Source organism: Trachinotus anak, unplaced genomic scaffold (genome assembly GCF_046630095.1).
Source record: "Trachinotus anak isolate AG129_WGS33_773 ecotype Australia unplaced genomic scaffold, CSIRO_AGI_Tana_v1 ptg000018l, whole genome shotgun sequence".
Taxonomy (NCBI): Eukaryota; Metazoa; Chordata; class Actinopteri; order Carangiformes; family Carangidae; genus Trachinotus; species Trachinotus anak.
In genome coordinates this window covers 11084133-11111947 of record NW_027273869.1, presented here as the reverse complement: position 1 = coordinate 11111947, position 27815 = coordinate 11084133, and the positions used below count along the sequence as shown (strand labels likewise).

General features: G+C 41.2%; 1 protein-coding gene across 3 annotated transcripts; it reads right to left on the bottom strand.

Moving 5' to 3' along the window:
* Positions 1 to 10743: 10743 nt before the first annotated feature.
* rassf8b (Ras association domain family member 8b) lies at positions 10744 to 25822 on the bottom strand. Of its 3 annotated transcripts, none has more exons than XM_071502339.1 (9): positions 25466 to 25822; positions 17684 to 17854; positions 15368 to 15718; positions 14996 to 15201; positions 14687 to 14890; positions 14479 to 14553; positions 13890 to 14012; positions 12911 to 13037; positions 10744 to 12263 (listed from the first exon to the last, which is right to left on the bottom strand). In XM_071502339.1, the coding sequence occupies exons 2-9, from the start codon at positions 17793 to 17795 to the stop codon at positions 12148 to 12150; spliced, it is 1314 nt and encodes a 437-aa protein (XP_071358440.1). In that variant the 5' UTR covers positions 17796 to 17854; positions 25466 to 25822; the 3' UTR covers positions 10744 to 12147. The 3 variants fall into 3 exon arrangements, with proteins under 3 accessions (XP_071358440.1, XP_071358438.1, XP_071358439.1); XM_071502337.1 differs by having other exon boundaries at positions 25591 to 25730; XM_071502338.1 differs by lacking the exon at positions 25466 to 25822 and adding an exon at positions 22785 to 22806.
* Positions 25823 to 27815: the final 1993 nt, after the last annotated feature.

The following is a 27815-nucleotide window of genomic DNA, read 5'->3' as shown; positions in this document are numbered from 1 at the left end:
TCTGATACTAATTACAGGAAAAAGGAAAATATGAGAGACCAATTTTACATTTTTGGTCCTGTTCACATGACCATGCACTAGATGAACGATTATCCAGACTTATGGTTCAGCCATTTTGTTGGGTAAAGTTTTGGAAGGTTCAGTTTGATCGTTTTGATATTTAATTTATCAAGAGACTTCAGAGTAGCTAATGCAAGGTGAATTAACAATCAATCAATCAAACTATTCTTACAGGTTAGTGCTGTTCAAAGTGCTTTGTAGATGACTGATGAGCCAAAAAAAAAGAAGGACAAATCAAATAAGAAAGCTGACAATAAGATAGTCGTTAATAGGTGAAAGGTTCAGCTTGGCTGAGACATAAAATTGGCAGAAAACCCATGTCTGGTGGGGTCTTAAACATGTGGGAAGAAGCTGGTCTTGGGTCTTAGCTTCAGACTGTTTCTGTTTCCCCGTAATTAGAACCAAACAAAGGAAACTTGTTTATTATTAGGAAATTATTGACCCATAATGTGAAGCATTATTACTTTCCCCATTTATGAAGCCCTTTTCCTCAGTGTGAGATAAAAAGGAAAATGTCATCTCAAAGCTAACCTATGAATCTGCCCTCAAAAGGTTACAACAGAGAAGTGTAAATTTAGTAACACCTTTAAAAAAGATCATTCTGTTCAATACTTCATTTAATGTCAGCACGCACAGTTGTGTTAAAAGGTAACGCAGTATATGCCATCTTGAGTTATTACTGTAGCTGGTGACATCCGTTTAGAGAATTTAGTTTGTTATGTGTGTGTGTGTGTGCGCGCATGTGCGTGTGTGTATGTGTGTGTGTAAAAGGCACACAGAGGGAGAGCAGACACCTACTTGTAAATGATGTCTTTCATCTCTTGACTTCAGATGTGGCTGTCACCCACTTCCATTATACAGCAGGATGAAATGGGACACACAAGACAGACTGTAAGATGGGAGAGTGAGAACAAAGGAAACTGAGAAACGTGCGTGCATGCACGCACGCACACACACACACACACACAGACACACACACACACACCTTCTTGCTCTGGTTGGACATATCATAATCACAGAAACAGGAGAAGAAATTATTCTTTTTTACTTGAACTTGCAACATGAGGTTTGGGGACAGATAATCCTGAGGATGTCTAGGTGTGGAAAATGAATGAGCAACACTCTCTGCTCCCTCAACAAACACCACTGTGGTGCCCTTGAGGAAGCCACTTAAACCCAAAATCGCTCCAGTGGAGCTGCTCAGTGGCCAACAGCATCAGACTGCAGCTGCACTGAGTGAATGTCTGCATGAATTGAAGCACAAGGCTGAAAAAGCAGCCAGCAAAACCCCTCCCAGGATATATTTTAAAGAAATCTGGTTCTAGGCAGTACCCAGGGGAATGGCAATTCATTTAAGCCAAAGCTACATGGTGTAAAATAAGAGTCCCTTGGGGAAATTAAAGTGTGATAAAACAAGACATTCACATATTACAGTAATACAACCAGCTGTGCTCAACTTGGATATCCCAGATCCCAGTGTAATTCCTTTTACCCTCTCCTATCAGAATCAGTTCTCATGTTTTCAGTGACAGCTCAGACAGCAGTCAGCAGTGACTGGAAATTGAAATTGCTTTTCACTGTCTCCAAACTCCCATTTCCAGGCAGATTTCTTTTTACAAGAATAATCCTTGGCTGGATTTCATGAGGAATTCTCACTTGTCTATTGCAGGAAATGTCCAGTTTGACAGCTGAGACACCGACTATGAGCTTTGACAGGCTGTTATTGTTTCATAATTTAGTGTTTTATCAAATTACTAAATTCATTAAGGGTGATAATTAGTCATGCATCAAGTAAATAGTGGTATTGTAAATAGGTTTACCATGACAGCAATATCCTTGCTGCTGAGCTGTCCTTTGCCAAGACAGTGATCCATGACAGTTATTAAACCTGACCTTTGTCTTCACCCCGAAAAAAAAAAAAAAAAAGTGGGTCTCATTAGCACAAACCCTTTCCCAAATACCAGCTGACATTAATTCCGAAGTACATTTTTTATGATTCATATTCTAACAAACTTTAATTACATGGATGGTGATGGAGATTACATGGACGGAGCATAAATAAATAGACGGATACAAATATATAAATATAGGTTCAGGTTTTCATCCGGTAGTCTCCCCCTTTTTTTTTCTCAAAACATGGAGAACCTGATGAATTCAAATATAAGATTTTGTCCAATTCTCTGTAGTTATTTCCTGTTTTATTTTGTGATTCCTTACCTTGTGTGTGTGTGTGTGGTTGTTTTGCCGCCTGCCTCTGTGTGTTTTTTTCCCCCCACCAATTTAATGAGCTCACCTATGTCTCGTTAGCCAATCAGTCCTCTGATGGTGTAGCCTCTCCCCCTTTCGGCAGCCAGATTGTCTTCATACTACCCTTTCCTCGCCTGTATTGCTGACTGACATCCAATGTATGACTTGGTTGGTAGCTGCACGAATACAGATGGCTATGGATAGTCTCTTAAGTGCCATAATGTTATTTGAACCATTTATCCATTACTGTTAACTGCTAACCTTTCACACACTCTCAATCACAACATGTTGCAGCTGACTCAGCGTCATTGTATTTTTTCATCCTATTCGGATTTCTTTTTTGTGCCCTAGAGAACATCTGAACGCTTTTGTTTTGAGTCTGTCTCTATAACTTCTTTTCCTCTACTGAAGCTAGCATGCTAACCAGGTAGCCCTGTCCAATACAGGAGCGTATTATAACCTCTTTTATTGAAAACACAACGATGGCTGAAGCTCTTGGCATGACTAGTGAATAAACAGCTGTCAATGATAACACTGGCTATGTGGCAATAATACAAATAGCTCACATAAAACAAGAACAAAGCAAAAGCTAATTTACGCCTGTCACATTATGGTGATATTGAAGGATACATTTTACTGAGTTCACTTTTGGAAGAAAGGAGCCAATGGATAACTTTAAATTGCATTAATTTGTATCTACTTATTATGATCTAAATATTAGGCTACCTCGGGAGCCCGTGACCGCTGGATATTTTTTAACAGACCAAATTAGTGTCCGTGAGAAGCGTAAAAAAAATGCAGTTTTCTAGATGTTTGTTTTACTTTGTCTTATCAAGTCTCCCATTAGCTAATACCAGAGGCAATCACTGCTCCTCCATGGTGCGATCCCAGCTGAAAACACAATTAGATAAACCCATAGTACAGTAACAATTCACATTGGATTAGGGCAACAGTGTTAAATAAGTTTAACAGACATTTGCTTGAGGACAGAGGCAGAAGAGAGGAGGAGGTTGTTACTGTTCACCAGTAAAACTGATCTTAATGAGAGCTGCGTGTAGAAGAGAATAAGCAGCACTCTTCACCTTACATACCAAGACCCTGGCTGCTGAGACGGCTTCATTAAGCCCAGCAGACTATGGGCTGTCACTCCTGAAAATGGGCAAGGCGGCAAAGGAATGGGAAACAACAACACAGTAATAACGTTGACATTTACAATAGGCGTAGGATATCATATCCAATTTCTCCCTGCACACCCTTAATTCCTTTTTAATTGCTTTTCCGTGTTGGTTCCGGGATAAGGCTGTCTCTCTTCATTTATGAAAGTGGAGAGATGGGGACAGTGGCGTGTGTGGGGGGGTGGCTGAGGGTGTATGTATGTGTGTGTGAGGGGGGGTATCAGATGCTAAAGCAGAGGGGGTGTTGGTTGCAGGCTAGTTGGAAGGCCAGTACTGAGATAATTGGTAGCTGTTTCAAACAAATCAAATACTTTTTCAAAGAGCTTTGATTAAGCACTTTAGAAATCTGACTTCATTTGATGAAAGCAACTGAAGAATTAAATGATTATGATATACATGATTAATTATATTGCAGCACACAGCTGAATGGATATGTTCAGAGTTTGAAACACTCATCCTTAAAGGGTGGATTATGATACAAATGAGAAACAAGAAGCCAAATTTGCTAAGCTAGGCTAACCATCTCCTGGCTGCAGCTTCGTGATTGTGGTATTGTCAACACGGTTGTACCAAGAAAATGAGACAGGAATTACCAATAAATCTGAATTTCAAGGGAACAACCAGTATTTGGAGCTGCTCTTTCCTCTCGACCAAGCGTAACAGGAAATACATTAACAATACAAAAGTTTTGTTCTATGTTTTTTTTAAGCTTGAGCTGTAAACAACATCAATCAAGCATCAGGTCCATCACACTGCTGACTGACTGATGGCACAGCCCTGTGCACCACATAACTTGGCAACCCTGGAGTTACTTTTATCCAGCAGAGTGTGTGGTGGTTAATCAAAGCCCATAATTTCCATAATTCATGGATGCCCATCTGTTTGCCACCTACTCCCATGCCCAGTGCAGAATAAACAAATTCAGGAGAGGGGCCAAGGGGCTATTTAATGACAGCATCAGCCATGGCTTGTGCAAATATCCACACATACACACAGCAGAGCACACACACACACACACACACACACACGCACACAACATAGTCTAATCAATCTTTCGGTCCAACTATAATTCATTCTAAGCACAATAGTTTAATCCATCTAATGTGTGATATTTGCATCATAATTCACAAACTGAGGTTAACTAATTAGACCTTGTAAGTGTAAGACTATTACTCATCTCCATCGCACTGTGCCTTTTAGAAGACTTCCAGATAACTCACAACTCATAAAATCTCAGATCTCCATCCAGACAGTTTCTCACACAAGTCTTGTCACACTACGGGATTGTACAGATTTCCAACTGATAAAATCGAACTACTTTGATGTTATTGCAAGCCCTGGGACGACGGCGTGATTGAATCAGCAGAGCTCAGGATAGAGAAAGAAGTCGATATAGCTTAAAGGGAAGTGGATTTGTTGTATGAATCAGGGATAAAGTCTTACTTAACAAACATTTTAGTAGTAAAGCGACCAATAAAGAACCAAACCTGACCCACTGCGGGACATGTGTCTGGGAGCGTTAAGATGTTGTATTTTTACCTATTTTACCTTTTTTACCTTTTTGCTTTTTAAGAGGGACTCACATTGTAAGTGTCATTTAAACTCACCTATTAATAATATCATATCATGTTGGGTGTATTATTACTGGGTAACAATAGAGGAAAAATGGAGAAAGTAAAATAAAGGGACACCCTTGTTCACTCATTTCACGCTTTGAGTACAGGTTAGTTTCCAGAGGCTTCCATAAAAATAAAAAAAATAAAAAAACACCCAGACTGCACTAGTGTAAAAAAAATAATGTTTTAAACTGAATAATTCTTGGCCGGTGCCTCCATCCTGAGAGCTGCTGTCACTTAGGAGTTTTATTCCCTAATGAGATATACTGTATAACACATCACCAAAATTGATGCCTGCTAAAGAATCAAATCTAATGATGGCACCCTATAAACAGCAGGAGTCAGCTGGAGTTAAAAAAAAGAAGAAGAAAAAAAACAGGTCGGATGAACTTAGCAGCATTTAACGCTACAAATCTTCAAGTATCGTCTGGTGTGAGGGGGTCACAGATGTAATCAGAGCCCCTCTGACCCAGCTGTTGGGCTCCATTTAAAGTATTAAAGCTGGAATACACTGGGGAGAGACCGAGGGACAAATGACTTTTGTCACAAAAACACCTTGTGTGATGACCAAAGTTCTCCAACTCTGTAAAGTATCAGAAGTCTCACACCAAACTTGAAAATAAATCTGAAATTGGGTCTCATTTGGAGAAACTTTTATTCCACTCAATCTTGGCAGGAGTCTGTCTGTCATCCAAAACAAAGCTGGCTGGCCAGAGAGCTGAGAGCGATTCTGACAGTTACTTGACTTCTGAAGTGCAGGTGAAGAGGCTGCTGGGGCTCCGCTTCCTGCAATTCAGAAACATATTAAAAATTAAGTTGTTTTTATCCTTCATAGATGTAGAGAAGGTCAGCCGTGCTTTTATCTCTTCTCGTTTAGACAACTACAAATGTCACCCTCAGCTTTTCTCTGTTATAAGACTGGGTGCCAATTCTTCATATGTAGCACCCAAAAAAAAAAAAAAAAAAAAAAAAAAAATCCATCTTTTCTTGGAGCATGAATGTCACTTACGTTTCCAGCTGGTAACAAGACGTGAAATGCGAGCAAGTATTTTGATTTCGGGGATACAGTACTGGAAGACGGTCACACATTATTCTGTTCTCTCTCATTTCTTCTCTCACTGAGGCTGGATTACCACCCAGGAAAAGCGGGCAACTGCCCCGGGGCCCCAGACCCTGAGGGGTTTTTGGTAATTGACCACTTGCTAAACCCCTTTCCCGAACAGCTATTGCAATCATATCTTAGATACGCACAGCAGCCATGTTAGGCTTTCAGTTTCTTGGCATTAACGCAGTGTGGGGCTGTAAAGCAATAATACACATACAGTTTGAATGGTAGTTTCTTTTTTTACCCTCTCCAGCATGCCCAGCTAACTAGCTCACTGCCACCTACTGCTAACCAGTGCTACTTCCAAAGCTACTCTGTTACTTTGTAGAGCGAAAGCCTCGCTCTTAGGCAGCACATCAGCTGTATTTCTTCACCGTGTGGGAGCCAGCACTGTATCAGAGTGTATGCTAATGTTAGTGGATCCCTCTCGGTTAGTTTGGAAAAGTTTGTACACCTAGAATCTCAGCCAAACTTGTTTTCTGAGATAGCTTTTTGTTTGCCAGGCACGCTTATGAGGAGCTGTTCAGGCCAAAATTGAATACTTCACTTGTACGTACATGTGTACTACCAGGCAAAAGTGGTAGAGTACCACCTCATTTTTATAAATTTCATGCAAATTTAAATCAAAAAAATTGAAGTAATCTAAATTTCAAAACAGGACTTTTTCAAGGATCAAGAAATTGGATAACTTACAACTTTCCTGCAACAACAGAAGTAAATGAAGCCTTGAAAGTTAATGTGAACAATTTCTTCAGGTGCCCCAACTTTTGTTGATGACTTATGAACCCTCTGTCTGTACAAAGGCAGAGTTGGAACAAAGTGTGTTGCTAGACCCTCTGATGCATTATTAGGACGATACTGTAGTGCAGGAAGTAGCACTGTATATTGCTGTCTTAATGGTGAAAAAAGGCAGGTAACAAAGGAAGACAGACCGGTTGGTCAGGGGTTCATCCTACAGCAAGATAATGACCCCAAACATTCGAAGAAAAGAACTAGCTGGTGGCTTCTCATGATTGAAGACCAGCACAGTCTCCAGACTTAAACCCACTGGAGCTGGTTTTAGGATGAAATGGCCAGAAGGTGAAAGCAAAGACAACTACAGGCAACACATTCGCGGGAACTTCTGCAACAGTGCTGGGATGAACTTTCCAAACAATGTTTCCTTTCCATAGTAGAGAGGACATCACGAGTGTCTGAATCAAAATCTCTCTCATGTCATTTTGTGCTTTAATTTTCACTTTTGACTGTACATGCATACTGTTGTGCATGTACACACATATATACATGCATACACATATACATAAGCACTAACATAAATAGGCTACATTCTGACATATATGTGTGTTCTTAGTGTGCAGAAATATGTACGTGTGTGTGATTGAGTATGTATGTATGTATGTATGTATGTATGTATGTATGTATGTATATATATATATATATATATATATATGTGTGTATATATATATATGTGTGTGTGTGTGTGTATATATATATATATATATATATATATATATATATATATATATATATATATATATATATAGATAGATAGATAGATAGATAGATAGATAGATAGATAGATAGATAGATAGATAGATAGATATAGATATGTATATCTGTAAGTATCTATATGCATGACAGTATGAATGAATGTGTCACTGCCTAGAAATGGTAGATGCATATGTGCAAGCGAAGAATCAATTTTGGTCAAGACAGCTTCTCATAAACGCTGGGTAATCCTAAAAAACTATTTCTCTTGTAACATGAAAAGTGACGCATACTGTTAAATATGAACAAGTATATGGACAATATTGTCCAAGTATGTAAGCAATGTTGGGTTAGAATAATAGTCTTACCTTTTCCCGTATTACATTTATAACACTAAGACTAATACTTGGCCAAACAAGCGCAATGCTGGTTATTTATTTCCATGATTTCAACATGAATCATCTGGTGAGGAGGCAAGCTGATATTTTTTGCCTGGGAGCTTTAGCCAAAATCTTTCACATCTCAAATATGTAACCACCAAGTGCACAAGATCCCCTTAGGAGGTTATTGTTTTAAAACAAGTCAGCAGGAAACACTGAAAGTTGACCAGAGACAGCATTTTAAACAAATTCATGAAACTAACATCAGCTTACTGTGCTATAGCTACTACTGATAAACATTTCTCAGCTACAAAAAAACAACAACTTTGTATTCAGCTAGAAATGACAAACCTTTGTGTACTTATGTCTGAAATCAAGGGCCTATTGTTTCCTAAAAATGGAAAAAGTGTCTTGTGGCAATGTTATTATTGTAAACTGAATCATGAACAAGCACAGAAAGGTTGAAAGGCAGCAACGGTAAGGATGGCGGGGCTTAGCTAATGGTCAATTTGAAGGAATTTTATATTAAAATCTAGTTTTAACATTTTAGTTTGACAAATTTCGTTTGGAGTTTGGGGTAGTAGGAGGCCCAAAAACTAGGATCAGCTCAGTCCGACCATGTCTCTAGCTAGTATGAAGTATGAAGTATGAAATGCAATCATGACTAATTAAAAACAAAAACCACAGCATTCAGCATGGTATAGCAGTTTATTCATTTCAGTCATTTTTGCATGTTTTTAAATATATTTTATTTATATATTTTACATTATTCTTGAATTTTATTTTCATGTCTGTCATACGCAGTGGCTAAATGATAACCCGCAGAAAAAAAAAAAAGGTAAATTCTGAAAGCTGAAAAATACAGTGGGTGAATTTGCAAGTAAACAATACAAAATCATTACATTTTTGATATACAATAAAATGTGTCTTAATGCAGATTAGTGATGTTGGCCAAGCACAGTTCATCTAGCCAGCATGATGCTTACGGTGAAGCGCTGTATGCATGTAAACACATTTCGAGGGGTGTTTCAAGGAACAGCATTACGCTGCAAACCCAATGGCTTCAACAAGCCCCAGATTGTGCCTCTCATGTAGTCTAACTCTCATGTGTCATAATACATGACAGTTACAAACTGGGACTGGCTGCGACATGAATCATGCGCCAGCAGAGACAGTTTGCTTTTCGGTACCAAATCATTACTTCACTTTCATTTGTGGCATTGTGTCTTGGAGCCAGTGCTATGAGTTAAACTTGTCGAATAGCTGCTAAAGTCTCTGTGAGAGCAAACATACGATTTAACTCGTCAAATGGCGCGAGACACCATGAACAGCTTTTATCCCTAATTACTTTCTGCCCATTCTTTGTCTGGGTAATTCTGTGTCTTGAAATATCCCTGAGCCGTGGCGTTTCGAAAATAGCTTTCAAAACCACTCGATGGCTGTTTCCATAATGGCTCCATCATCTCATTTGTATATGCACTTTTATTGAAAAGCACCACAGATGGCACAACAGACAACCAATTATTGGCAATGTGTCTAGGCTTCTAAGGAGAAAAAAAAAAAAAAAGATACAACCAATGTTGGTAAACTTATTGTTATGTCTCAAAGCAACATGGATCTTTTTTACATCCAGAAATGTTATTTCTGCCAAAATGAAAAACAAGTTAAAATAATGTGCAGCTCTTGCCATTTCTTTGCTAGTATACACTGAACCGCCAGCTCTTTAACTATCTCCATCAGTGTAAATGTCAACAAGGCAAAAAGGGACAAAACAAACTGAAAACCAGCTGAATCTCAGATGAACTGTTACATCCTTGGCAGCCACTAATTAGAGAATCCAAAGAAACCAATCACACACTGTTGCATGCACACAGAGCTGCCTACTGAACGGCAGCGTTAAAATCTAACCTCTCTAGCACTCTGCATATTTCAGACTTCAATCTACTTTAAAAATAGTCTATAGACTGATGTGATATGTAGACATTATTTACATCTTTTTTTTCAGTAAGGCATGCCATTATTCAAAAGAGAGTTTGCCAAGTTGTGATGTGAATTCCTCTGGTTACCTTTGCACTGCAGAGCAAACAACGAAGCAAGATCCTGCACACTGGAGGGAGGAATTCACTTTGTTATTATGCGTTCACAGAACAAACATGAGCCTCTTCCTCTGTGCTCAAATAAAGGTCAGTAAGATTTTCCGCTTGTGAAAATGATTCAGAAATCATTTTCAAAGCCTGTGCTCGCATGTTGTTCTGAAAAACCTGTAAGAGAAATTCAAGTTAGGGAATGGGTACTTAAGATTGTACTTCAACAGAGAGGCTGCAGACTGACAAGAGAACTGCTTTTGTGAACATCCGAGTACAGATTCAAAGCAGAAAACTGGGTGTGAAACTCAAAGTCCCCACACTGAGTATGGCACTGATGTTACACATGCACACACACATTTAAGTGTGAAATAGTTGGCCCACTTTGGACATTTGTGTGCATGTTGCTATTGATGTTTTTTTTTTTTTCCTTTTTCAACTGCAAATACTTTATACACATTTACAATTTGCAGAGTTATTCATGAGTTATTCAGGTTGGTACACTTTGTCGGCATAAGCTGCATACATTAAAAAAAAGTACATTCATCTAACTATTTATGTTTTGTCACACTAGCTTTGGTTCATATGAGACATCTTTAGATCATTACAATGTTAGTAATCAGATAGAACAAATTAATACAGTGTGTGTGTGTGTGTGTGTGTGTGTGTGTGTGTGTGTGTGTGTGTGTGTGTGTGTGTGTGTGTGTGTGTGTGTGTGTGTGTGTGTGTCCCTGCTTAATGAACACAGTGAAACATGTCAAACACTTGGCCAATATTGTAAATGGCACCTCAGGTAATACACTGAAAGCTAAAGTGCTGAGGCTTTGTTACAAAACAATATGACAATGAATGAACAAAGACATAATATCAGCTGAGGGCAGGACTAACTTTCACACAGTTAACTTTCAGCTGGCTGAATAATAAATGTTTTGCCACCACCCAGTGGTGAAACCCAGTACAGAGTCATTGTTGGCAAATTTTTCAGCCTGGATTTCAACTGCAGGCTCAAAGGCCTCTGTCATCACTCATAGCTCCATTCAGTTTTTGAAGAAAGAAAAACAAAGAGGATATTAATGGCTCTCGCAAAATGAAAACCAAGAATGAGCCAAAAATGTCAAATAGTTGATGATATTACTTTGAGCCCCCATTTTCACCTTCTTTAATATAAAGTTTTTTTGTTTAGTTTTTTTTGGCAAAAAAAATTTCAACAGGAAATATGGGGCAAATTTCCTGTTCAAATCAAAGCAATAGTTCAACATCAAAAACAGGATTATACTGACATCAGTCACCATGACATGGGATCACCTGACTTGGTGCTAAGAGTAAATTTATATGGCGCATAGAGTTCAGTAGCTACCTTGAGTTTGTTTTTAACATTTGACTTATTGACACCTGGTTTTGAAAACACCAGAGTAAGGCAATCAGATATGGCTATGGTTATAGCACAGGTGTGGTGTCGCTGTTTGTGCATGCTCGTGCATGAATTATTCCTTTGTCTATGCATATGTTTTACATGTGTCCAAACTTTGCATCTTGAAATTCTCTCAGTTCATGATTTACAACATAAAAATAAAGTTTATCCTCACTGTTCGTCTCAAGCCTCCTCACTTGACAAGAATACATCCGCTGGCTTTTAGTTTTTGAAGAGGAATCTTCACTCATCCATTAGAGTACAGACAATAGATTCGATGTTTGTATGCAAATGGTTATTGACATCAGTTTGAGTAACAGTCCTGGTAAGATGGAAGAGGAGGCAGTGCAAAAAAAGATGCAAAACAGACCAAACTTGTCTCTCATGATACCCCACTGATCCTCCACGTGATGTTTTTTCCAACACCCTCCACAGTTAGGATGTTTCTGGAGCTGGGTTTGTTTCAGTGACTTGCACAGGAGCATTTCAGCAGTCTGTGGGCCTCCCAGTTACAGAAAACAGTCCTATAACATCAGGCTGCCCTACTACCCAGGTAATGTCTCCTGGAAGTGTCTCCTGGGTTAAACGTAGATGCCCTCGGGGTTGAGGCTGGAGGAGATGGTGCTCTGAAGAGTGCGCAGGTCGCTGGGTAAGAGACGTGAAGAGCCACGTCTTGTCAGAGAACCAGACTCCACTTCTAAAAAAAGAAAGTTTAAAAACCAAACACAAAATTCATTTGCCATCTATAAAGGAGGATGGACACAATTCATTCAAAGAATCACGTTATTCATGTAGTCTCTGCTATTGATCTATTACTCACTATTGTTTTACAGATGTGATATATTAATAAAACTGATGAAGATGCCATGTGAGCTCTTCAGTGCAAACTGAAGAGCTCACATGGCATTTTATTATCAAAAATAATAAAACTTGGTGAGAACTATTAAAGTTTACCACATGACAAAGACCATTCAGGGGGATTTTTCCTTTTGAGAATGACAATGGGGGGGATTTTCTTTTTGACTTGCTGTGAAACTCTTACAGCATTTCATGGCTGCTGGGGATTTGGTCCATGTAATAGGGTTACAGACTTAAGCTGTTATGACAGCACAACAGTCTTGCCTCACCAGCCGTCAAGTCTGGAGTCTAACCTGTGAGTCTCAGGGTGACCACAAGGTGGCACTGTGTCCATTGTTTTTACACATTATGTAGCGTCGGAATGAGGCTGGCGATGAGACTGAACTTATTAACAAGGTTACAGTGATGTGGCAAGTGATGAAGTCCCTGTTAGTGTGTTCATGGATTTATATATATGTGTGTGTTTGTGTGTGTGTGTGTACGTGCCATTGTTGTTCTCTCCTGTAGGTTGAGCAGGCAGTACAGTGACCTTGGTGCCAGTCTGCTGAATGAACTGCTGCAGGTTGACCTGTCGCAGCTCTTTTGTCAGCTGTTCCAGCTCCTGCTCCTTTTCCTGTGCCGAAAAAAAAACCAAAAAAAAAAAACCAACACAACACAACAACACACTGAGGTCTATGTCTGTAGGCTGACGTGAGGAGTGTAAATTAAATAATCCACTAAACCACCTTTCAAATCCACAGGTTGGTATTAAATTTAGATTTTAGTTTTCTTACAGACACTGGTGAAGGTACATCCATGATTTCAACTGCTAAACCCTTATTTGCATCTTCTTCTACACTCACTCAACTTTAACTAAGGTGGATTTAATGTGTGAAAATCAATAAGGGATCATACTCTGCTCAGGATCTATCCAGAAGTCATAACCCAGTTGAGACAGCTAAAGAGAAGACCTAGCTCCCAGATGGTTACGCAACTGCAGCCAAGGGATTGTGTACTTATTCAGGCCCCTCTCTAATCAGGCGAAGAATGCTGTAATACCCTCCCTCCCTTTCCCTCCTCATTACCTCACGCTTCCCACATCCTACTGGACCTCGCCTGTACACACAGAGCTCTTCAGCTCATACTAGGATGCATGTATGCACTGCACATCCCTGCAAGCCAGAGATTAAACTTTGCTTCACTGCCCACAACTTAATGAGCTTAAATTTTATATGGTTCCACCAGGTTGCTGGGGACTCAGTTTTCACACAGACACCCTGCAGAGACAAACTTATCGAACTTTTTAATTAGCAATTTGAAATATTTCTTTAAAATCAGACTTCTTCAGCGTCCTCCAAACGTACTGGCAAAGCCGCATTTTGAGCAAACTGCCAAAGTTGTGTCAAATTCGTAAAAGTCTTGAGTAAAAAAAAAAACAACAAAATTAAAAAAAAAACAAAAAACTAAAAGCAGAATCTGAGCTGACCTGTAATCTCTTGCCTGACTGGCCAAGTGAGCGTTCCAACGCCCTGCAGCTGCTCTCCAGCCGTGCTGTTTGTTGGCTCTGCATTTCCAGCTCTGCCCTCACTTTCTCCAGCTGGGCTTGCACCTGAAATCCAAAGCGGAAGAAGTGAAGAGTGAAAGCCAGCGCTCATCACAACTTTTTCAAAGGAGACGGGCAAAAGCAACTAATCCTCCTTGTAAAACATGTAGGAGGACTCTTTTATGCTTCAATGTGTTTTGAAGTTGAAGAGAAAACTTTGTAGATATATACACACGAGGCAAATCTCCTATTATGCCAATTTTTTCATTTATAATCAAATGAGTGGATTTCATTTCACCACTGAATGGGTCAAGAGATCTCTAAAGGCAACACTGATTTGTTTTTCATCAAAAAGCAAGTTAAAAAGATTTTGCCAGATTTTCTGGATGGCACTGAATCCTGGCACTGAATCTGTTGGCTGAATTCCACCTGGTTGCTGGGGAGAGGAACGTTCAAACCTTCCTCTCTGTCTGAATGTTGTCGTGAGTTTTGGAAACAAGCTTTCCAAAAACTAAGGAAACTAGGCTTCTACCTCCTCCTCATTGATCCTCTGGTTGAGCTCGGCCTCCTGCTGCAGCCGCTCCTGCTCCAGGCCTGTCTCCATGCTCTACACAACATGACAATTACAAAAATAAACAATGTGGCATGAAATTATCTTCATAGAAAAACTAACACAGAAACTTTCCATGCCGCCTATGAATCCTGCGGAGTCAGTAACGTCTCATTGATGCCAAGCTCACCTGTATGTGTGCTAAGTACTCTGAAAGCTTGGCCTCACAGTCGCGTACGCGGCCCTGCAGTTCGGCTAGCTGTTGCCGAAGTTGCCGCTCGCTCTCCTGCTCGATCTGCAGCTCGTTGTGCCAGAATTCCTCCTCCTCCATCTCTGCATTGTTCCTCCTCACCTGCTGCTCCAAAAGCAGCAGCTCCTCCTCCAGATTTTCTCTCTGGTGACAGAAAAAAAAAAGATTTAGATTTAGGATCTAAAACCTAATATATTTGAATCTACTTTTCTCTAAGTAACAGCACTGGCAGCTGTGGGTTTTCCTCACTTCATTGGCCTCGCCGGCGGCCTCCTCCCATTCTCCCAGCTCGGCCTCACAGCCCAGCAGACGGCTCTCCAGGGCCTGGAGTTTGTCCCTCTGCAGCTGCACCAAGCGGCTCAGCTCTCTGGCAGGACTCCCAGGTACAGATGCTACTCCACCACCTCCAACTCTGCTTAGGTTCAGGCTCACACTGTGCTGCTGGGCCTGTTTGGCTGGATGGATGGATGCATGGATGGATGGGTAGGTAGGTGGAAGAAAAAAAGGTTGTTGACAAGCGGAAAAATAGAGGTAGGAAGGGGACAAAAAGAAACTGTCAATGACACCAGTAAGCCTGAATATCCTGGACGAAAAACGAACACACTAACGTAACACTCGTACCTTCAGCGTCTCTGCTTTTTCCAAATATGTCCCGCAGGCCCTTGGCCCCCCCAGTGAAGGTCAGGGACTTCCGTTTAGGTTCCCTTCGTTTGAGCGAGCGGTCTGTCCCTGACGGGCGGAGCTTGGCCAGAGGCGGGAGGCTCTGCCGGTAAAGGCCACGCTCTGGGACGCGAGCCTGCCCGTCAGAGGTGGGCCGCTCGCTAACGGACGGGCCGGTTCGTTGGAGGATGAGCTGCACGTCGCTGGCATACTGACCCCACTTGTTGAGGGACACCACGGGGTTTTCATGTGGAGCCAGGTGACGCTCTGTCTCCCGCCATTTCTCGATCAAAGTATATCGTCCGGTGCGCCCTGGTGCAAAATAAAAGAAAATTCCTGAATATTTAATATTACCAAGATAGACAAAAAGAGGATGAGGGAAGTGAAGTATTCAGGGGCTTTAATGCTGTCCCCTTACAGCTAAAGCACATGATGATGTCCAGACACTTTCCTGCACACCATCATCTGGCTTGCCAACTCATTTCCAGTCTGTTTATAAGTGCACTTTAAAGGACACTAATCCCTGTTCTGTCTTTTGATCTTGTACCATCACTGTTTGAGTTCAAGAAGGCTTTTAAGACTGTTGGTTCTAGTATCTTATATATTGCAAGTTGTCCACTGAATCTCCTGCCAGCTTACATATTGAAAGCTTTATCCTACTGACACAGGATTTTAAAATGTATCTTCAAACCACAGTTTAATTTAAAGTAGACCACTTTCTGTTAAAAACTAATATATATATATATATATATAAATAAATAAAAGTCAGAAAATTAGGAGTTTCTGCTATCAGTTGAGTTTAATGTCACAGCAATTCATTATTATACATTAAGAAAATTTGTCCACTGAGACTGATGCAGTGAAGTAAACAGATGTTAAATTTGGGAGAGAGAGCCCCTGGTATTGATCAGTAGAATCAGAATCAGAATCAGTTTTATTGCCAAGTATGTTTTAAAACATCCTTTATTGATTCTGTAACCTATAAATGCAAAGCATGCAGCCAAAAAACATATTTGACAAATAAGGGACAAGGTTCTTCAGTCTTTTTTTGTCACAATGGGTAGCATTTCAAAACAGCAGTAGTAGTAATAGCTCAAGTAGAAACTATTCACATTAGTTGATGTGCCCATGGAAAATTTCCTACTACAAATGTAAGCAGCCATGGACACCGATACAAAGAATAAAAATAAAGTTCAATGTGTGTTGCAATGATGAGAAATAAAACACACAAAACTCTGTTCACTGAATTCTTTTACAACTCTCCCACGCTCGTCCACCATTGGCAGAACTTCCTCAGTGTGATCAGTGAAAGAACTTTACAGTGGGAAAATTCAACTCAAACAGCGACTGTGCTGGGAAAAGGAGTAGGATCAATGGTTCACAGCTCTGTGTGTGTGTGTGTGTGTACGTCTGTATTCTTGTCTGCACACATGTAGATAAGAGCTAAACACTGCCCATTGCACCCTCACCCTTGTTTTGCACAGTAAGGGTCCTTGTAAAAGAGGCACATTCATCACTACAGCCATTCACATCAAAGTGCCCTGGCCTGGACAAAAGGCACAGGAAACACAAAGAACAGTGAACGCCATAACTCCTGCTACTCTGTCACTGTGAGAGAGATGCAAATGTTTTACCTCGAAGAAAAATCCATCAGTGATAAATCTGTCTGTTTTTACAAACAGTGCACGTCTTTCAATGTGAAGACATGGTTTTGGATACACAATACTTTATGTACAATACAGTACATGCAATGACTAACAGAAGCTGAGTGTCAGCTTAGTTTTCAGCAACTGAACAGTACATGTCAATAAAAAGTCTGCAGCATGACTCACCTTGTTCTGTGCTGCCCATTTATGGTAAATATCTCTTTGTGCCCTCAAGTCGCTTTTCATTTTCATGCAATTTATCATCTCCAGCATGTCTGACAACCTGACCGGCCAATACTGGACACAGCCCACATCACAGAATATCCCTGTAGGGGTTTATCTAGGGCAAAATATAATTTACATGACTCAGTTTTTTAGCGTAAAAGCCAGATGGAGGGGATTTCATCTCACTGTGTAAAATCTACTCTACCCTGTGGTGCTGGTGTTTGTCCTGTGATGGGTTTGCCTTTTGAATTCTCCAAGACTTTTGTGTGTTTTTATATTGAGCTGAATTTTCCATCAAGTTACAATCAGAGTCCACATTCTTCTGATATAAGCTCCTTTTCAAGCATCTGCCAGCTGTGAACAGGAGAGATAAGCATACGGTTTCTCAACGTAGTTTTCAGCTTACCAATGGCTTGTGCCAAAGCAATGACCACTTCCTGGCATGTGGTGAACTCCGTGACCCCGCACACGATGCGCTGCACTCCATCCACCCACACTTTCAGCTCCATTGCCTTCATCCAGAGGCCCTCATGCCTCCACACCACAAGGGGGTGCTAATAAAGATGTATTGTCCATCCTAAAAGGAAAAAAATAAAAACAGCAGAATAAAATAAAAACTCTGAAGATGCATTCATCAATATTTTATACTAAGAATGGATCAAATAACTAAGTATAATGTAAACGGTATCAACCAGCTCTGCACTATGGAGCATTTTAGCATCTTGCAGCTCATTGTATTGGTTGTATGTCCTGCTATTGTACTGATTTGGTTCATTCTGACCACTGCCAACTTTGTTTTCAGCTCAAAAGTTTTAAAACCCCACTGTCTAGCTACCTGTCCAGCACTAAATAGCAGACAGACAAAGTTAGCAACTAGCCGGTGAACGCAGTGGAGCATTTAGCCGCTAGGGAGTAATATGCTTCCCTCAGGAGTTGGTGGAGACCAAACCAGAGCTAAATTGATGATGAATATTGAACTTAACATTTATTACGCAACAACTGAAATGAATCCAGATTCAATAATTAATTTTGTTGTTAGGTTTTAATAAAGTTTGCTTAGAATATCCAATTTGGACAACATAGTTTTGTAAAACAATAACACAATGTGGACAAATTGTCACAGGACACTCCCACCCAAATTTGATATGATAGTGTTGAATCATCCTCAACCTCAGCTGTTGCTTTTCTAAATTTCCCAGAAGTAGTTGAGAGCAGACTTCGCTAGAATTTGATAGAAATATCAACCACACCACATGCTTGTGCAGAGACTCCAGCTTCTGTAAACCAACAACTCGCAGCAACTTACAACACATGTTCTTTTGAGAAGCAGTTTCCTGTGGTGCTGCTGATTAATTGCTGCAACAACCAACTTGTGGTGCAGCAACTGTGACAGTCTAACTGGCCTCATTCGATATATTTTTCATTTGCTGGTGGTGGCGGTGCAGGAACGCTTACAGCAGTTGCATGCACGCAGAACGAGAGCCATTTCAAACTGCTGACACAAGCACCTCAGCAGCGGGGCAGTCATTATGAACCTGGCAAGGCCACCACAGCGGGCCAGAGCAACAGAGCAGTGAAGGAGCAGATGCCTAATGCTCAGACTTTTGCAACCCTACTGGGGAGAAGCCCTCCTTTTTCCTGACTGGCCCATCAGCTCTGCTCTGATCCTTGTCTTTCACTTCGCTTGAGGCTTCCCTTAACAGTTTAGACGCCTTCCATCTTCATCACAGCTGGAATGGGACTCCCATTTCTCCTGCAATTTACCTACTGGTCCCCCTTGAGGCCTTTTCCTATTGGGACTGGATTACATCGCACCCTCCTCTGTACTGGAGGCATCTGGTGAGGGCAAGGCCTGCTTTTGGTGGGGAGTAGGACAATTTGTAAATGCAGACAGATACTGCAGGATGCATCTGAACCCAGATGCCTGTAACAGCCCAGTTAATGAGACTGGTACTATGAATACAGAGGGGGAACAGTAGAGGGACAGATGGATAAACGCATTAAAGAAGGTGAATGAAATGAATAGTAGGGGGTTGGGATGGTCTGAGGAGAGAGTGGAAACACTTTTGGGATGAATGAGACAAAACAGGACCCAAAACCTTGGTAACAGTACAAAAACAAATAACCATGTGTACTTCCCAAGATATAGCGTGAAATATTAGTAGTTAACAGGGTGGAAATGCTGATCAAGCTGCAAAAAAGCCCGAAAACGATCTGAATGTACTGTTTACTGGGAAAAACTTGGCTTGAAGAGTTTATTTGCAGCTTGTTACATGGTTTCATAACACACAGTATCCTAACAGATGATGTGATGACGCCTGACATTTTCACAGCTGTGGTCGACATGTTGCAATACAATGTTTATTCAGCGAGGAGCGATATCCAGATTGCACCGAGACTTTATCCAGGAGGAAGAGCCGGTTGACACGAGCATGTAAACCTGATGTTACCCTCCCTCCGTCTCTCGCACACTCATACACGCAAACACACACGTTGGCTGCACGTCTATGTGAGAGGTCACTCACTCCTCCGTGATACAATTATCGTAATCCTATCATCGAAACAGAGCAAAATTCTTTTTCGCTTCATTCAAGTCCTAATAAATATCGCTGGAGAGAGATTCTAACATGCATTGTGAAGGAGTTTAAGCTTTAATCTGTGTAAGACTGTTTATAAAAATGGTAAAAATGTTTACAAGAGACGTGAGTCTGGCTGGGCAGGGTGCCACATAAGGCTGCTTTGACTGTCTTTTCCAGACTACAAGTCAACTTTTCCACTAAGGTAGTTAGTTTAATATTTAATTAAAAAGCTGATTTAAGTTCTTGGAGACACTCTTCAGCTGCAAGCGCAGACGTGGAAAGAACACGTAAAGAAAGAGGAGGCTTAAGGTCAAGTCTGGCCACACTAACGACTCTTCTACAGTTCCTTTCTTTCCTTGACTCACTTGCACAACACAACTTCCCATCGGCCCCTTGACACAAATATCACAACATATGGTTGGAGGCTTTTATCTGAGGCAGCGCACAGTGCAGTGCCATAAGAGCAGGCAGCTGTGAGGTTCTGTAATGGAGCTGAGCAGATCTATAGGTTCATAAGCTTTGATCCTTTTCTTGGCTGCAGAGATGCTCTCCATGGGTGATTCCAATGAGAATCAAAATCTCGCACCTACAGTATAAAGCTGCAGTGAACAGGACATGGAAGCTGTGATTTGGGAGTCTAACACCACACCGGCCTCAGACTCATCCATGTCAAACTAATCGAATTCTTTGCTCAGCAGCTCAAAACAACATCACCTTTGAAGTCTGTTTCCTTGTGGAAATGATCCTTGGTTTTTCTTCGACCTGTTATAAAAACCTCCAACACTTCAATCACCAGGATACCTGCCTCTGTCACACCTCCCCCCACCCGCCTTATTGCTGTTACTGTTCTACATTTTCATCATATTTTCACTTGCTCTCTGGTTATGTCTTTGATCTAAATCACAGTTTCTTTGAAGCCCCGACTGCCACAGTGTGAATAAATAAATCATACAGGCTACATGGGGAGTACACACAAATTAGTATGCTGCGACATGTGTGTTTCTATTTTGGTTTGGCTTCGCTTTAAAATGTTTACTTCCGTTTTAAGTATCAGGCCCAGCTCACGGAGCTATACATTTCCATGGTGAGTGACCTCAGAACCTGTGGGAAAGGTGCTGTATCTGTTGGAATTTCCTTTTCCATTAGTCACAGTTTAATAAACAGACACACTCAGTGCTTCACATTCCTGCTTCACGCAGTAATCTACCCAGGACAGTAGACTTAGCCTCTTACTGCAGGAGACGCACTCGTCCTTCAACACAGGGACAGAGTGAGTCACCACAGGAGGATTCAGGTGGATTCAGCCTTGAGGCCTAGCCCATGAAATGGATGTTTGTAAAAGCCACAAAAATAGTAAATAATGAATTATAAATATTAGATAGGTTAGATTTTTCAATAAATTACCACCCTTATCTAGACATAGGAAGTGAGCCACAGGACACACTGATAAGAGAAATCTCATTGGGATTTTGAATGATGTTTTCCTTCAGAAGTTCTGGTTTTGACCATAGACGATATATAAAAATGGACGTAGCATCTGTGACGTCACCCATAAGTTTGTGAAGTGTGGTTTTTAAGCTCAGAGTGGGCTGCTCTGCCGTCACCAACTCCCAGCTGCTCCAAAAATGGCCAAAGAGGTGGGGCACTTGTCGAGCCGAGACTTTGGTACATTGGTACACTTACATGGTGTCTATGAGGACTGACTCACCTTTGGAGCCAGCCTCAAGTGGCCATTCAAGAAACCACAGTTTTTAGCACTTATGTTCATTTGGCTTCATTTTTTCCAGCCCCGGAGGTTGCCACTTTTGACTCTCTATACCTGCCAAACATCAGCAAGTTAGAAGATTGAGCATGCTAGCTTGCTGATATTAGCATTTAGCTCGAAGCACTTCTGTGTATTTATTTGCCTTGCTATATGAAAAAACTGAAAAAAAAAAAAAAAAACCCACCCCCTAAGCATCGGTATTAAATTGCTGTCACATTTACAGTGTTAAGTATTACAAAACGAAGAGCTAGAGAGACAGAGGTATATCCATATTCGTTTTGGTTGTGGTGATATGAGAAAATGTTTGAAAAGATGGAGAATGTCTCTGCAGTGGGGAGAAAAGGCTGCTGCTGTCATTATAAGTCAACAACTTTTGCCGCAGCCATTTAGGTTTCAGACACGAAGAATACTGTCGTGTGGGCTGTGAACTGTTGAGCTAAACTTAGTTGTGACTTCAGTCTGCCTCCCCTGAAGATTCATTCTCAGGATGCCACAGAAAGGCAGAGTTAGGGAGGGGACACAGTGCAGCAAGTCAGTGTTTCTTATTTGTGTTTCCTCAAACATGGATAGAAGCTCATGAGACGGATCAGCATGAAAAGGCCACTGAAAGCTCCTTTAATATCCCCGAGATTAGCATTAAAGAGAATGTAAAGAAAAGCTTCTGGTGCCACACCGGCTACATGTCTGGGTTTGAATGAAAAATACCCACTAAGGAGTTCATTTCCTGTCTTGTTCAGTTCAATGCTCTCAGCCCATCGCTGAATTAAACTTTAACAGACTCATTGATTAGGTTTGAACCCCTGACCCTTGCTCATTTCTCCAGCAGGCCTGCCAACAAAAAGAATATTGTTGCCATAATGAAAAAAATTTAACTTGTGCACTAATGTCGATCTAATAAATATAATTACTTGTGAAAACATCGTATTGAGTCGATGAGATGACTTTGGAGCAGCGGCAGCAGTTCAACAATAGACGATGATGCAATCACAGGCCAATTTTTAAAGCAACAAGGAGGCAGTGGCAGCAGGGGGGGGGTCCACTAAAACAAGTGCTGCACAGACAAAAGAGCATGTAGTACTGTGAGTGTGTGTGTGTGTGTGTGTGTGTGTGTGTGTGTGTGTTCACATGGCTAGCGGCATGACTGGATGCAAACAATCCCTCACCATGGCGACACAGCTCTGGCTTTGTCCGAGCCTTACACAGATGACTGGATTGATTGGAGGGCACGGTCTGGGAAAGTAAACCAAACAATCACTGACAATTAAGAAGCAACCCGTGCTTTCCTGTCACTTCCTCTTTGTCTCCTCTGAATGTGGGCCCCGAGAAAACACGGAGGTGCGCGCTACAGCGGGGTTTCCCAAACTCAGGATGAAGCGGGGTGTTGCTGAAACGTCTCAGAGCTGATCTGCTGGTGCAGATTAACACCGGTTTCAACTGGAGCTGTCATACGGTTTTAGTTGGCCTCCTAAAGGGCAAACTAATCTCTCGCTCCAGCTAACTACACACATTTCACATCAGTTACACAACTCTATACAGCCTCTAGTCCAACCAAAAATAACTACACTAAATTTTATGGCGATAGTTGTTGAGACATTTCAGTCTGACACTGCCACTCCTACAGCCATGCTGCTGGCCAGGCTAAAAATGCCCACAGGAAATGTTCGTGTCAGCAGGTATTTCTAATATTAAAAGCAAATTAAATTAGGATTTGACCCTTGTCCTCAAACATGATGCCACTTCTCTTGATGGAGTATCGTGGACACTCAGGGGCCCTCGCAAATACACCAACACTCATGACTTTGAGCTGGCACACAACTCTCTAATCTCTCGTGTTTCTCCTCACTATTATACTAATACTACTAGATTACATGAGGAAATACTGCTCCTCCAAATCTTGCTAATGCATGCTGCAATCAAAATGAAATCTCAACACTTCAGCCTCAGTTTTCCAGTCAGCTGTGTGCTACTGAGTGGAGACGCCTTTTAGAGATTACTCCCGCATCAACTTTGTCAGCTGAGGGAGGTGAGGTGGCTGCAGGTGTAACAAAAGTTGGAATAAGCAGAGTGAAAAGCTCCTGGGAATAATCAGACACAACAGCTTTCCATTCAGGTGCTGTCATTCATCTGTTCTGCATAAAACGAGCAGCACGCATTTTGCATGGATGCAACATATGGCATTTGTTGAGCATTTTAATCCAAATTACTGGAAACACCTCAAATGGCAGCGGGCAGGTATTTGTCACCATTTCCTCTCCCCTCTGAGGAAACAAGTTGTGCTTAACTGCTGCAGACACTCGGAAAACAGCGTGAAACCAAACCCAGCATTGTATTTATTACATTTCCAGTGGTGCCGAGAAAGGTCATACATTGAAGTTGGGTGACTAAACTGCCACCTTGCAGTCTCAAAAGTTAAAACTAATCAGCAGAGACAATAAGCCTTTAACCCTGTAAGACTCGGAGCTTAGCTGACCGGGGGGGGGGGGGGGGGGTGGGGGGGGGGGGGGGTGGGAGGGGGAGTCAGCTGAAAGATAAATGACTGGATTTACACTGTGAAAATCTGAAGTCAGGTAATTAGATAATAAGAATGACGGGGGGGGGGGGTCGGCAGATGGGTTTGGAAACGTAGCCTGGATCTTCGGAGTTTGGGAAACGTATGGGGTGTTTAGAGAAGTCAGTGTGGGGCTGATTCAAGATTAAAATGCTGTAGCATTTATTCCAGAGCTGCAGTGATTAATCAAGTTAATCAAATGACAGTATTTTGAAGAAATAATTTAAGCTGTTTCTCAGTATAATACAGACTTTTAATGGTTTGAGTGAGAATTTGCTGTTTTTCCTTCTGTTTAACATGAAATATCTTGGGGTTGTGGGCTGTTGGTCGGACAAAAACAAGTCACGTTGAACCTCGATAATGGCTGATTAGTCAGTCATGACAAGGACACAGTTTCACAGAACAACATGGCAAAACAATTCATTAAAATAGTCAAGAACCAGTCTTCAGATATAAACCAACAGATTTAAGTATGGCACACGGTCAGGATTTCTAAATGATTCCTCATGTAAAATAAAATGGTTAACAAGTGATTGAAAAACAGATTTACAAAACAAAAGGAGAGAGAATCACTGTAGCCCAGAAGGAAAATAAAATCTTTGGGCAAATGTAATTCAGGTAAAACAAACTGCACAAGTGGAGACATGTACTGGTTTTTGTGTGTATTCCCACTACAAACACATAGTGGCCTGTGATTGAATGTTGCCCTTGCTTCCATCACACATGTGCTTCAAGGACTTCTCACTCTCTACTGTGGCCGTCTGACTCAGTTGAAGGAACTCTGATTAAAACCACTGCTGAGTGAGCGCTTATAGCCCAACTCTATTAAGAGATTCATCACTGCAGGGCTCAGCAGAACCACTCACACACACACACACTCACACACACACAGACCACACACTCACTCACTTCCTGTTGGCTCATGGATCAGGTATGTCACCATGTGGAGGATCTGCCCAGCCTCACACCATTTGAGGACGTACTATTGTGTGAAATATGAAGTAAAAGATTATACAATTGACTGTCACATTTTTACTGGAAGGTAGGATGAGGAGGGGAAACATGAATACATCTGACCCCAAAATAAAGTTATGCAACAACAGCTCATCAGTCCCTTTTCATGTCTTCTACACATAACCCGAGAATCCACTGTGAATTGATCATTTTTGGTCATTTGAACAACCTGCAACCTTATTTTAATGGCAGTATCTTTTAAATGTTGGCTTGACTGACGCATTCAAGCCACAGCTGAAAGGACTGGCTGCATCCCGCCCTGTGTAAAGCCCAACAACATACCTCTTTTCAACCGCAGATCACAGTGTGCCAGAGCATGTCGGGCTCCCCTGCTGCTCCGAAGCCCCTGTATTTCTCTCTGGAATAAAATCCGGTACTTTCCGCCGCATGTTATGCGGGCCACTTACGGGAGATCCTGTCTATTCCCCGCCGATCCGCTCCTGTATCAGAGCGAACGGTGTGCGCGCACCCCCGCCTCCGTAATAACCCGTGCGGATGTCAACATGCGTCCGGCCGCTCATCGGACATCCGACACGGAGCTTTTCAGCATCTACCGCTCCGCCTGTTGACCCGCCGCTCTGCCCATCAGTGAGGGAGGGAGATCACGGAGCTCGTTGTAAATTGCATCGGAACAGAACTGGGACACCGCAAGGCATGATGGACCGGTTAAAGCTGCAATGCACTGGCGACGCAAATGGACCCTGAGATCCACTCGTCTCTCGATTTTTGGTGTATCAGTGGGTTACATGTGTGTTCAGAGGAAAACGGTTTGCAAGTTAAAAAAAAAAAAAAAAAAAAAAAAAAAAAAATCAGATTCCCAGGTGTGGGTTTCTACACATCTCAGTGTTGTTTTTCATGTGGTAGACTGTATGCATGTGGATTTTGTTCAGGCTTAGTTTGTGCAAGTGTAATTGTTGAGAGCATAACTGTGTTAACGTTTTTTCCCCACATAGATTCATTAATTAGAGGTTTTAGAAAATAGATAAATGAAATGAAATTAGATTAATATCCCAGCAAGGATCTTATGGTGAAATAGCAACAGGCAAGTAAAACCATGTAGTTTTAAGTCTTGGCTGTGTAGGAAAGGTATGAAGACAAAATATGACAAAAATGACATGAATGAAATGATAGTGAACTCGTTAAAGACTCTGAACACATCGACTTCTTCCTCGCTGGAATATCCAGAATCTATGAATGTGCAAAAAATGTTTCATCTTAAAAGTTTAACTGAACACAAGATGTCTCCTACTTCACTGAACAGTCCATTCTCATGGAACAGCGCATTTTCATTTTCCACATCACGCTCATCAAGTTGTATATTGGGCTGGCCTCCAAGCTGGTTGTGATGTCACAAAATCCTGGTTGACAAACACGTCTTCAACTGAAATTAAAGGGGAGCGCTTTCCCACTTTCAGCAAACGAAGGTGAAAATATCCTAGAGTCAAACTGCACATGCACAGTGAAGCTCAACCATCACAGTGGAGTCACAGAAAAAATTTTTGGGTGGAGGGGACTTTAAAGTGTCACATATTTAGTGTATTAAATCGATGCCCTCCCCCCAATAAAGGTTATGTTTGTACTGTTTTAGTGAACTAAAATATTAGAAATCTGAGTTTGAGTCTTTGAGTTGTGAATTAAAGTCAGAAGTAACATCTTTCCCATGTTGTACACTGCAGAGATACAACTTCCTAATCCTCATAATTCCCTTAATTTCTTTTAAAATGCAGACGAAAAAATGATCACATATTCATATCTGCATCCTTTCAAAGCTTTCAACCTGAGAGGATGTTTTTTTTTTGTTTTTCTTCTTTATGGCTGCACAATGCCATGAAGTGGAAATATTCTGGATGTCTTGTACATTATTTCACACACTTCTCCCCAAAAATACAGTCCGACATAATTGGTATCTTTGGAAACATTGCGATCTCCACTAGAATTAAATGCACTTCTGTGGGTTTGAGAGATGTTTCGCCGCTCAGCATAAGCGAAGGTTTCTGGGCAGAGATGAAAAGTCATGAAACAAATGTGTGATTCCAGTAGAATGTTTATATTCCCATCCCCGAGTTATTTTCAGTGTCCTTGCTTTTTAGTGCAACAGCCAATAAGCTTCAATTGACATTGGATTATGTTACAGCCCAGATACAGCAGTGTGTTTTATTTGACAGTGCTGTTTTACTTGAAAAGCAAAAGAAAAAGGAGGTGTGTGTGTTTGTCCTTATTTAAATTCCAGTCAACGCTCATGTCTTCATGTCTCCCAGCATTAATCATGACAGCTGCCTGTTGTGCTGATCACGCAGAAACACTGATGACCTTCAGCTTTTCAGTAAACTGTAATTTCTCTGCCAGCCAGCTCCTGATGTTACTACACAGGCCTGCTCAAACTGAAAAGTTGCATTTTTTTTGTGCTCAGTTTGAGTCACTAATTCTAATTTTTAATCTCTTTGTTGCTCCATTAAGCACCAACCTAGCAAATGTCTTTACATGACTCATAAATTCAATAAAACCCATGATATGGTTTTTTTTCTTCATTTGTTGTGGTGTTGTAGGTCCAGGCCTGTATATCAGTTTAGATCTAAACTCAGCAATTAATCCTCAACATATGGTTCAGGCTGTTGTGACAATCAAGCCGTGA

What these genes read in the sequence shown, in the direction of transcription:
- rassf8b (XM_071502339.1), bottom strand. Translation starts at nt 17,795, where the DNA reads ATGAAGGCAATGGAGCTGAAAGTGTGGGTGGATGGAGTGCAGCGCATC. An exon ending in AGTACTTAGCACACATACAG is followed by an intron (nt 14,554 to 14,686) that starts GTGAGCTTGGCA and finishes CATGTTGTGTAG; the next exon opens with AGCATGGAGACAGGCCTGGA. An exon ending in AGAGGATCAATGAGGAGGAG is followed by an intron (nt 14,013 to 14,478) that starts GTAGAAGCCTAG and finishes TTTGGATTTCAG; the next exon opens with GTGCAAGCCCAGCTGGAGAA.